We start from the raw sequence: 12437 nt of genomic DNA, 5'->3' as shown, positions 1-12437 counted from the left end.
AATTAGTTTTGTTTGTATTTCTTCATAAAACTGAAAGCTAAGAATTAGTTTCATATTAAAAGCAAAGCGCCAAAGTTCATTGTTTTTAAAATGTTCAGTGAAGTTAACACAGCAACAGAAAACATCACAGACTAAAAGAATTATTGTGAGATTTAAGAATCAATATCAGTATCAATTAAAAACGAGAAACTGAGATTGTTAATCCATCACACAGCTGACGTGTGTTTCCCTGATTATCCACATTGTCTCGACAAAACAGATGAAGTGAAAATCACCACAATGATTTTAGGCCCTCCAAAAAAAATTTTTGTATCTGGACATGTGAAGATGCAGTGAAACAAGGTACAACACAGTAAGGAAAATTCTACAAAATGTTTTTATTGAAAAGCAAGACAGAACTACAAGAGCGTTGTACAATCTCAGAGGGGTCATGGGCTGAGCTAGGGGAGAAAGAAAAGCTCTCTTGAGCATCTTTCACAGTACGTCTTACCTGAAGAGGTAGATTTCTTGCATAACCTGAGAATCAAACCAGGGCATTGCCAAAAAAGCAGTGGCGATACAAATGACAGTACCAACAAATTTAGAATGAACATGACCCCAATCACAGATGTATTTATCAAAATGAGTGCGCACTTCTGCAGACAAGATAAAATATTTGACAGTGAGGTGAAACTGTTACGAGGAAATCAAGTGCTGAGATGTTATAAACATCAACATTGTTATCCAAAATTTGGAAGAAAAAAAAATAAAAATTTTGAAACAAAAAAAGAAAAAAAAAAAAAAGCTGGTGAAGATCTACATTTCCATTCTGTTGAGTTTTACAGTTTGGCAAATTTAAACACATTCGGCCCATGTTTCTGATGAATAACAAAACCATGTCCTTCTGCACTTGTCCTTACAAAACGTGATTAATGTTAGTAAAACGAATCAAAGTAGACGATCATGTTCAGTGCGTGTTAAATGAAAACCTTGGATGTGTTACGTTGGATTCAGCATTGAGGAATGTACTGGCCAGCGTCAGAGGTTCAGATCAGGACATGAACAGAGCCAGATGTTGTCATGGACCTGAGGAGGCGAGCGTTTCTAGACCCTGTGTCCCCGCAGTCTGATAACGACCAGATCTTAAGGGCTTTGAGGCCGTTGGCCGTTAGACATGGATTTGGCAGCTTCTACATTCATCAGTTCAGTTCTTGACATAGTTTCACATTAGCAGTATTGAGAATGTTTGCAGCTCTTCAGAACATTTTAGCACTGAATTACAGACATTTTATTCTTGTTCATTACAAAGTCCAAAAAAAAAAGAAAGAGAAATCACATTCAGCATATCCAGTATCAAATATATCAAGGCCCCTTTGAATTTTTGTGTCAGTTGTGTGTCCAGTTAAAGAGCAAAAATAATGCAACCTCTACAAAAACAAAAAAAGAACCTTTTTTACTTTTAAAGGAATAGTTTACCTCAAAAAAATAAAATTCTGTAATTTACTCAGGTTTATGTTGCTCCAAACCTGTATAACAAAAGAAGGTATTTAAAAAAATATTTGTCCATACTATGAAAGTCAATGGGGTCCAATGTTGTTTTGAACCCCACTAGCTTTCACACAGACAAAAACTATGAGATATCTTTTGTGCTCCACAGAAGGAAAAAGACATACAGGTTTGGACTGACATGAGAATGAGTAAATTATGATTTATTTGGGTGAAATACCATTTAAAGAAATAAAAATCCCTTCAGGACTAATTACCAGCAGCATCAAGGCAATAAAGCAAATCAAACGAAGGCCATCTCACCCTAATAGCAAACTTTATGTCCTCCTTATTCAAAAATATTAAGGAGAGTTTATAGTAAATTAGGAAATATGTTCAAAAAATTTTTTTTATGACAGTCAATTATATGATTTCGGTTCAGTTATGTAGTCCGACGGTTGACTGGCTTGGAAACCCAGATTCAACAAAAACAACTACCCTGTCTCTTAAATAAAGGGGCTTGAGAAGTGAATTTTAATGAAATATAAATGCATGTGGAATTTTATAAGTACTGAAAGTTTTATTTTTTTTCCTGCTGGTTAAGATGCTTTCTCTTCGTCTGACATGCAACAAAAAAATCCTCCCCATAGAAAGTTCTTAGGATTTCACATAACTGTTGGAGATGTAGCAGCCTTTTTCAAAGTCAAACTAGCCCTTAATCAGATTCCCATTAGAAAACCAGTCCCAGGTGGTGAGGAGTCTTGACTCCTCTCCTATTTAGAAGACATATATCTTCTTTTAAAGTCCATTTCAATCAAAGCAACAGAAGCGTGACTTGTCACGGACCCGTCTTGGCTCAGACTAAAAGTGCTGATGAGTAGTTGAGTGTGTTTGTTATCTCCCGTTATTAATGCCCTGTTTCTCAAGTCTCAAGGTTATCTGGTCATCTAGAGCTGGACTGGCCTATTTTAAAATGGCAATATTTTACATTATATGCATCCAAAATGATTTATTCAAATTCTAGAGGTCAGAGCGAAGAGCTACATTTTATTCAAGAGGAACAAAAAGCGTGCAAGCACAGCACAGCTGAGCAGAAAACAGGGGGAAGGAAAAAGAAAAACGTACGAAACAAAGCTGCATGGTGGCCGTCTTGGACCACATGACCATTTCCTACGAAAATACAATGTGATAGAAAACAGGGAGTAAAAAGTGCTTTCCACAAAGCGTATAGAGCAGTTAGCGTCTTCACTAATGTCCTGCTTTTTCCTCAAGTTTTTTTATGATAATTGTTAGACAAAAATATATACCTCCACAAAAAGAAAGGAAAAGAAAGGCCAGCAGAAGGCCAGGATCAGTCGTCAGTGAGTTGTGTGGATGATATGGTGCTCTCTTCCTCAGGCTGAAGCCCAAGCTTCTCTGTTTGAGGCCCCAAACCCTCCATCTCTCCCTCCACCTCTCTCTCCATCTCTGGGTTAAGCCCCTGCGGCTGAGGGTCAGGAGGCCCCGTACCTTCTTCCTCCGGATCTTTCGCTGGGCCCTGAAGGGCCTGGAGATTTAGGTTCAGGTCGTTGCGTTCTCTCTGGAGGGCCCTGCAAAGCTTCTCCAGACGCTCCTGTTTCACTTGCAGGGCCTTGTAATTCTTGTCTCGCACTGTTTTCTAAGAGACAAACAAGAAGAGCAACTTGAAAACATTAAAATGTTTGAGGCCAGTATGATGTTTTTTGCAAGAAAACAATACTTTTATCCAGCAAGGATGCATTAAATTGATCAAAGACGATTTATAATGTTACAATGCTGTTCTTTTGAACTTCCTTTTCATCAAACAGTTCTGAAAAAATTATATTTTCAACTATAATAATAAATGTTTCTTGAATGGCAAATCAGCATATTAGAATGATTTCTGAAGGATCATGTGACACTGAAGACTGGAGAAATGATGCTGAAAATTCAGCTTTGATCACAGAAATAAATTACATTTTAAAATATATTAAAATAGAAAAGTGTAATCATTTCACAGTATCACTGTTCTTACTGTATTTTTGATCAAATAAATGCAGCCTTGGTGATCAGAAGAGACATCTTTCAAAAACATTAAAAAAAAACCATATCCAAACCCTTCTGAACAGTAGTGTATATCTATGTCTTGACCCATCTCTTATTTATAAGACACATTTATATTGGACTTTGCCTCAACAAAAGCTGAGCGCACTGTACACACTCACCAAACTTTATTAATGATTAATGATATGTGTTACAGTAGGGAAAAAAAAATATTACTTGAAATAAAATACATTAACTGAAATAAAGTGTAAAAACATATTTTAGCTTGTTGCATTTTAGCATTTCTCATTTTAATGGTTTAAACTGATCTATTAAAACTAAAACTGAAATACTATACAGAAACTATATAAACAAAAATACTAAAACTTTAACAAAAATTAAAATGAAAAGAATCTAAAAATAAAAACTGATTGTTATATTAATAAAACTATTCTAGTATCTAAAAAAACATTGTTGTGACTTTCTTCACTTTTATTATGTAATGTACATCGCTACAACATAAATTCCTCCCAGTTCTACCTTCAATTTAGAAATATGAATGTATGCATGCTTTAAAAACACAACTGCTCTAACATTCCTCTCACCTCTTCTGCCATCTGCAGTAGAGTCTGGTTGTTGGTCTCCCATTTGGTCCTCCATAGCGTGGTCTCCTTCTCAAGCTTCTTGATCTTCTTCGTCATCTGATTAGTGTCAGAAAATAAAAAATAAGCCTTTCCACACAGACAACTAAAAGATCATATTCAATCGACTTTGTCTTTTAAACAATCAGAATTGATCATTTCATTATATTTGAAATTACATGAAGGTGAAAATGTAGAAATACTACAACATTAAAATCCTTAAAGATAAGAATGATGCTATTTTGCATAAATAATTATAAAATGAAAATAATAATAAATATAACTTAAATCAGTTGTTTTAAATGCTTAAAGTGAGTTTAGGCATCACAACAACGTATAGTAAGTAATATGCATATAAACTGAGATTTGCTAAAGATTATAATTACCAGTGTAATTAAATAACTTGTCCTTTTACAGTTTAATGTCAAGTGACCGTTAGAAGACTGAAATTCATAAAGTGGAAGACATTTGTTATTTCAAATAAATGCTTTTCATTTAAACATTCTATTCGTCAAAGAATTATAAAACAAAATGTATCACAGTTTGATAAGAAACACTGATATGAAGAAATGTTTCTTGAGCAGCATATCATCTTATTAGAATGATTTCTGAAGGATCATGTGACACAGAAGACTGGAGTAACGATGCTGAAAATTCAGCTTTGCATCACAGGAATAAATTACATTTTAAAATGTTGGACTATTTAAGTGCTCTCTTGGCAGGTCTTCCAGCCGGTTCTATCAAACTTTTACAATTAATCCAGAACGCGTCAGCAAGATTGATTTTTAACGAGCTGAAAAGAACCCACGTCACACCTCTGTTTATCAGTATGCACTGGCTACCAATAGTTGCTCGCATAAAATTCAAAGCATTGATGTTTGCATACAAAACCACCACTGGCTCCGCACCCCTTTACCTAAATTCATTACTTCAGACTTATGTGCCTCTAGAAGCTTGCGTTCTGCAAGTGAACGTCGCTTTATTCTGCCATCTCAAAGAAGCACAAAATCACTTTCACAGACTTTTACATGAACTGTTCTCTCCTGGTGGAATGACCTGCACAACTCAATCCCAGCAGCTGAGTCCTTAGCCATCTTCACCAATCGACTAAAAACACATCTCCTCCATCTTTATTTGACCCTCCAACTCTAGCACTCTCTATTCCAAATCTATTATTAAAAAAAAAAAAAGGAAACCTTGTCCCTTTTAGACTTGCACTCTATTCTTTACTAACTGCTTGTTTTCTTAAAAAAATACATATGTATTTTCTATTCTTTTTGTATTTTATTTGGTTTCTTTTTATTTATTATACAATTAACAAAAGCAAAAAAGGCCTCTAGCACTAGCTTGCTCTATTCTTTTTCTATTCTATCCGTTTTCTTTTTATTATATGATTAAAAAAAAAAGCCTTGCTACATGTGCTGCGTTAAGGTAACCGAAACTTGTTATAGCACCTGCATGTCATTGCTCTTTTATTGATTTCGATTGCTTCCATTGTCCTCATTGTTAGTCGCTTTGGATAAAAGCATCTGCTAAATGACTAAATATAAATGTAAGGTGTATTAAAATGGAAAACAGTTATTTTAAATCACTATATTACTGTATTTTTGATCAAATAAATGCAGCCTTGGTGAGCAGAAGAGACACTCACTTTCTCCATCTCCTGTCTGAAAGTGGTGAAGACCTCGTTGCTCTTGGCGAGGGTGGTCTGAAACTCCTCAAACTTGTCCATGTACAGAGTGAGCTGCTGCTTTAACTGATGCTCCTGCTCCTTCATCAGCTCACATTTATGTCTGGACTCAGTCGCGTCCTTCAGGAGCTGAACAGAGAACACAGATCAACTTTTTTAGGTGACAATTTTCCTGCAGCTCCAGGAGTGATTAGTCACATGGCATTAACAGCACAGGTGATTGGTTCAAATCAGAACTGCAGAACTGAGTGCCAATGAGCAAAGGTGGCAGATTTCAAATCTCATACTTCAGAAGGCCTCACACCAGCAAGAAGCTTCCATTCCCTCCATTGTGATAAATGTGAATGCTTAATCCACATACTATAGATCTGCTTGGTTGCAGGTGCCAATCCTTCAGGATTAGAAACAGGATTGGGATTGTGACAAGGATACTCACAAACTCTCTTTCTCTTTGCTGTTTCTCCTCCACCTCTCGCATCAGCTCAGCCGTCCTCTGGAGTTTAGCGTCCACCAGCTGCTGTTGCAGTTCCTTGTGTCTGAACACCTTGTCAATGTGCTGGGTAAAGATAAATGTCATGTTCACATTATTTTCCAAAAAGCACCTGCTTGGAAAATTGCAACATTTCCTGAACCTTATTTTTAAGTTTTAGCTTGTCGATTTTAACTTTAATGTGTGAGGCATCCAGTGTCATTCACTTCAAGTTCTGTGTTATGCTGCTGTTATTATAAATATAATATTTTATAAATATTACACTTTAAAATACCAGTTTTCTATTTGTAGATGTTTTATGATGTAATGGCAAAGCTGAATTTTCAGCAGCCTTTACGCCAGTCTACGCTGTAACATGAATTAATGAATAGAAAGCTCTATGAACAGCATTTAAAAAAAATAATAATAATCTTTTGTAACATTACAAATGTCTTTACAGTAACTTTTGATCAGTGTAATGCACCTTTTCTGAAAAAGAAAAAAAATATGAAGCCGCACATCTGTTTTCAACATTGATAATATAACGCAAATCAGCATATTATAATCATTTCTGAAGGCTCATGTCACACTGAAGTCTGGAGTAATGATGCTGAAAATTCAGCTTTGCATCACAGGGATATATTTTAAAATATATTCAGAATACAAGTTATTCCAAACTTTTGACCAGTAGTGTACATATGCATATTCCTACATGCACAGTCATGTGATTAGTCATAATGGTTTCATTTGAAGAATATTTCACAGCAGAAATATTCTTGTCTACCATGACTAGAAAAATCTTATATAATCTTGACGTTTACAGAGTATACAACAAACTAAATCTCTGCACCTCACAATTCTCTGAAGGCTTAAAGGACTCAACCAGAGCTAGTTTGCACCTCACCTCCTCCCGGAGCTCGTACTGCTCGATGAGCTTCTTGAGTTTCTCAGCCAGCTCCACGTTCTCCTGCCGCAGCTTGCTGTTGTGCGAGTTGTGCTGCTCCATCTGGGCCTCAATCTCGTTGAGTGTCATCTGGAAGTGCAGCGTCGCCTCCTTGCGCTGCTCTTCGTACTCCCTGGACCTCTGAGCATTCTCCTCCTACCATCACAACAGTTATCTGTTAAACTAAGGCAAATACGAATCTACAAATCAAATCCCGGATGTGCATGAGCTGTGGTGGCTTTACCTTTAAGGTCTTGTTATGGCGCTGAAGTTCCCTGCAAAGACTCTCCAGTTTGCTGCGTGCCAGGACGGCCTTGCTGTGCTCGCTCTGCAGGTGGATCTTCTCTTTAAGCACCTGGTTCTGCTTCTTCTGCAACACTTTCACCTGCTTTTGCATGCTGCGACTCTCCTCCAGCTGTCCCAGAAAAAATTACACATTAGTATTTAGTGATGCACTGAAAAAAAAAATAATAATTTGGTTTCGGAGGACCAAAATCATAGACTAAACCTAGGGTTTGCACAATTATAGTTAAACAATTATTGTAACTAATTTTATTTAATTGTATTAATTGTCATCAAAATCACTGCACTTTCACGTAAGCACGAATCAAAAGAACTTCAACTCACATAGTTTGCTTGCAGATTTAGTCACAGAAAACTGTATTACACTTATTTGAGTAGAATATCTCAATAGAGATCGCTAAACTCCAACTTATGTGTTTTTCAGCTCATCAGCGTTTTTTCCATTTAGTCATTTAGCAGACGCTTTTATCCAAAGCGACTTACAAATGACGACAATGGAAGCAATCAAAATCAGCAAAAGAGCAATGATAGGCAAGTGCTATGACAATATAATATATGATATTTTTCCATAATATACAGTGAACGTGTTGCCAGGTTGGGAAGATTAAGTAAACCACTGGGCAGGAAATATATCGATTTATGGGGTAAGAAAAAACAAAACTTTTGAAAATCTGGCAGCTTCATCCATTAAAAGTTTGTGGACGCTTGTTACCAATGCAAAATAACGAAAAAGCCAAATTACAATGAAACATTTTCTGGATAAATAACCAGTGGGCAAATTTCACAGATGATTATGCTAAATAAACCAAGAGAAGCAGAATTCGTGATCACGATTAAAATACGATTCATCGTGCAGCTCCAACTGAAACAGTGACATTTAATTAATGCTTCTCTAATGAGCCGTTTTAACTGATTCATGTGCACAATATAGACAAGCCACAACGGGTAAACATCAGCAAAGCGGAGCAAAAATCATGCTACAAGACAAATGTGTCAAATTATTTTAACTGAAATTGCGAGAGGCAGTTTGTCACCGAAGAAATTTTAGAAGTAAACACTGATCAATACAGTATACACCACAAACTTATATGAATCCATTCAAATATTCATTCAAGCATATTACTTTTCCTGATATATATTAGCTGCCTGTATTGTTCACTTAAAAATAATGCAACAGATTGATTAATTAATTTCAGTGCATGACTACTAGTATTTCATACCACAGGAGTTGTATAATACTTTGTATGAAAAAAAAAAAGGAGTAGCTTGGAGTAAATTCTCCAAATAAATCACACAAGCTTGGATTGCAAAGTCTCTCTGTAAGGACGTTAAGTATGAAGTGTGATATCAATTGTTGTTCAATGTCATTTCTCTAGCCTCAAATACATACCAGGTCTGCGTATTTCTTACAAAGGGCAGCGAGTTTTTCTTCTGGGGTGGCTAAAGTATGAAGCGCCTGCATCAGCAACAAAACCTCTTTGCCTATGACAACAAAAGAAGAATTATGCATAGAATAATTAAGCACTCGACAAAAAAATCATCCTATCACAATGTAAAAAAAAAAACACACACACACACACACAAAGATAATGAGAAAATTCTGTTATTTACTCATCCTCAAACTTGAATCCTAAACCGAACAGTTGTTGGTCCCCACTGACCTTTTTACCTCATTCACCATGGACCTGACATCATTCTAACCCCCTCTTCAGTCAGTTTAAATAAAAGAACTGCTCTTGAGCCCTTTTGTCACTTTAATCAGACTGAATAAGATTTTTTTTATGCACTAAAAATCTTTTTATCTGCACTGTTTGTTCACTGGTTCATCTGCCATGTGCCTTGCACTGCTTTATTTAACTTTATTTTTATTTTTTATTATATGTCTTTTTTACATTCCCTTATTGTATAGGTATATCTTATATTTTATATTTGATCTGTATTTTTAGGCTCTACTGTTAGTGTTATCTGTATGCACCGGGGGTCTGAGAGTAACGCAATATTGATTCTCTGTATGTATGTACTGTACATGTGGAAGAATTGACAATAAAGCAGACTTGACTTCTATAGTGTGGAGGAAAATACTCTGCAAGTCAATGGGGAACAGAAACTGTTTGGTTACCCACATTCTTCAAAAATAACTTCTTTTGTGTTCAGCCGAAGAAAAATAAAAAAAACTCATACAGGTTTGGAACATCTTGAGCGTGAGTAAATGATGACAGAATTTCCTCTCTCTTTTTAAATACAGGGCTCTGTTTATTTCTTATATTGAACCTGAAACATTCCTTGAACGGCGAACACTAACCAAATGCTTTTTGGTCCTTGGTTTTCTCAGCATTAGGGTCCGACTCTCCATCGAGGGGGTCCGGGCTCCTATCCTCCCTTCCTGGCGTCTCCCCTCTCTCCTCCTCACTGCTCACCAGCCTCGCAAAATCCTCCACGTTATCCCGGGATGGGGTCTCAACATCCGGAGGTGAACTGCTCCCTTCAACAAGTCCTCTGGCTTCTAGACCACAGACCCCGATGGTTTCCTCCATGACTTCAGTGCCCTGATGATGCAAGCACAGAAACCGTCAAAGGAGACGAGTTTAAGTCATCCGAGCCGAGTCTGTGTAGTTTGACACTGACATTAAACCCTGCATTTAGGTGGCGTGTGTCACAACCAATACAACGACACCTGCTCCAATTCTAGATATTTACTGCAAACACAGAAAACTCACTAAACACGACCTGAGCACGTGTTGCAGAGGCTGAGTCACAAATCCGCGTGAGATCCCTACCTAGGTAGCCTTTTAGGGCACAATATACGTTTAAAATGCGGTCTACGCACAAAGCTCACAACGTTTAGAGCCAAAATCAAAGAGTTGCATTAAAATCAACACAAGGAAATGATTGAGAGGGAGCGGGTTAGACATGAACAACCGAGTTATTTATTCAAAGCACGTGTCAACTCATAATCTGTGCAGAAGTGAATGCGTCAGCACTGACCAATTACAGTCAACACAGTTAAAACTTATCAAGATGGAATAACTAAAATATGTATCCAAGCATACTTAGTTTCCTGACACACGTATAAAACGCAAAATACTTCTCGTGTTTAATCACGATGAATTAAACCCCCAAATAAGCCTCATATTCATCAGTTTCCCTCGGTTAAGAGTTTAAAGGGGCTTTTAATGAAGCATATCACAGCTCAGATTAAAAAATAAAAAAATAATAAATAAACAGTAAGCCCAAAAATCATCCTGTAAAGTGATAAAGCTGTAACGGGCTAACTCCGCATTCACACACACACACACGTACACACACGTGTATTTAACACTTTTATTATCTTAACTCTATCTCTAAATCCTTACCTTCACTTTTATATCAGCGCTAGAAACAAAACACGTCTCGTTTGTGAGTTAGATCCCGATGTTTACGTTAGCCTTGATATTTGGATAACGAGAGTTGAAAGTGCGCTTGTAAGTATGTTAGCGGGCTAAAGCTACTTCCTTCGTAAATAACTCGCCTTTACGGCGACGGGTTCCCTCCGTGGGTCTATGACAAGTCTTCCAAGGCGTTAGATGTGTCAATGATGCTATATTTAAAATAAATGTTCGACATTGAGCAGGCTGAGGTACAGTACCTGTGTGTTTTCGGTGTTTTCGTGCCTGGCGTCTGCGCGCGTCGCGATCTTATGACGAAACACTGAGGAGAAGTGAAAATAAACTAAACTCACGTCAAACATATTTATTATGTATTCAAATGCTTTGCTATTTTATTTTTAACTTTAAAAAAAAATCACTATTTCTGCTGTTAATTAAATTAATAAAAATTAGTTTTTTTCCACGTGCTTTAGGATTAAATAGTAGCCTATAATGTGTGTGTATGTAAATAAACAAATATATTTTACATTTACATACAGTGAAGCGTCACGAAGATAGCATCTATTATTAACCCTGGGCAGGGATTTTTAAAATTGAAATAAATTTTGTGTTTGAGCTCCGTATTAACTGTTCAAATAGTTTTGTTCTTTCTCTGTACACCACAAAAAACCCTTTATATCATAATAGCACACAACATACAAAAATCCCACAAAAATTTAAAAAAGGAGACACTAAACACTCAAGAGCCCAAGAGCTCAGAAAGAGAGAAGTGATCCAGACTATTCAGACCTGAATGCAGGGAGTTATATAGAAAACATTTCAGCCAAATGCAGGAAACAGCATTAAGTTGGTTTAATCTGGGCACTGGTGAGGAGAAATCCTTCTTTGCTTTCGAGGAAAGTAATGTTATGCACCGCAGAAGACGCCTCTGCCTTACAATGCTGGGAAGGAAGCAACACTGCATGTTTTCTGGCAGTGTTTATGGTGGGAGTGTACATGTTTTTGTCACTTTGTTAAATCTAGTAACAGATGTTTTTGTAAACATTGCAGTATGTTTCTCCCACTATTTGAATTCCATTTTTCTTCTCTTTTCTGATCCCTTAAAACTGTCTAAACTTTTATTTAACAATGGCAACAACCAACCACTTACAAACATGAAAACATTCTGAATCAACCCTCTTCTAGTTGGTTAATGTGTATATATATATATATATATATATATATATATATATATATATATATATATATATATATATATATATATATATATATATATATATATATAAATAACAATAATTTTCAATTCAAATTCCATTTTGCTGTTTTCATGTGTATTATATATATAATACACATGAAAACAGCAAAATGGAATTTGAATTGAAAGTTTTTTTTTTTTTATTTGTTTATATTTTTCATAATTTTATTCCAGATTATGTGATTTTTTTTTTCAGTTTTTCAGACGGCTAAATCGTTTTATTATTTTTTTAAGAAGTCATATTTTTATGGCCATATGTTTATTTTT

The 12437-nt window shown here is 36.0% G+C and overlaps 1 protein-coding gene across 2 annotated transcripts; it reads right to left on the bottom strand.

The window, feature by feature from the left end:
- Positions 1-357: 357 nt before the first annotated feature.
- LOC109113703 (gamma-taxilin-like) lies at positions 358-11245 on the bottom strand. Of its 2 annotated transcripts, none has more exons than XM_019126522.2 (9): positions 11176-11245; positions 9853-10096; positions 8941-9032; positions 7492-7662; positions 7209-7403; positions 6272-6391; positions 5797-5964; positions 4110-4205; positions 358-3121 (listed from the first exon to the last, which is right to left on the bottom strand). In XM_019126522.2, the coding sequence occupies exons 2-9, from the start codon at positions 10082-10084 to the stop codon at positions 2816-2818; spliced, it is 1380 nt and encodes a 459-aa protein (XP_018982067.1). In that variant the 5' UTR covers positions 10085-10096; positions 11176-11245; the 3' UTR covers positions 358-2815. The 2 variants fall into 2 exon arrangements, with proteins under 2 accessions (XP_018982067.1, XP_018982068.1); XM_019126523.2 differs by lacking the exon at positions 11176-11245 and adding an exon at positions 10904-11168.
- Positions 11246-12437: the final 1192 nt, after the last annotated feature.

Source organism: Cyprinus carpio, chromosome B11 (assembly GCF_018340385.1).
Source record: "Cyprinus carpio isolate SPL01 chromosome B11, ASM1834038v1, whole genome shotgun sequence".
Classification (NCBI taxonomy): Eukaryota; Metazoa; Chordata; class Actinopteri; order Cypriniformes; family Cyprinidae; genus Cyprinus; species Cyprinus carpio.
The sequence above is the reverse complement of the archived record's forward strand: the minus strand, read 5'-3'. Positions and strand labels throughout refer to the sequence as shown.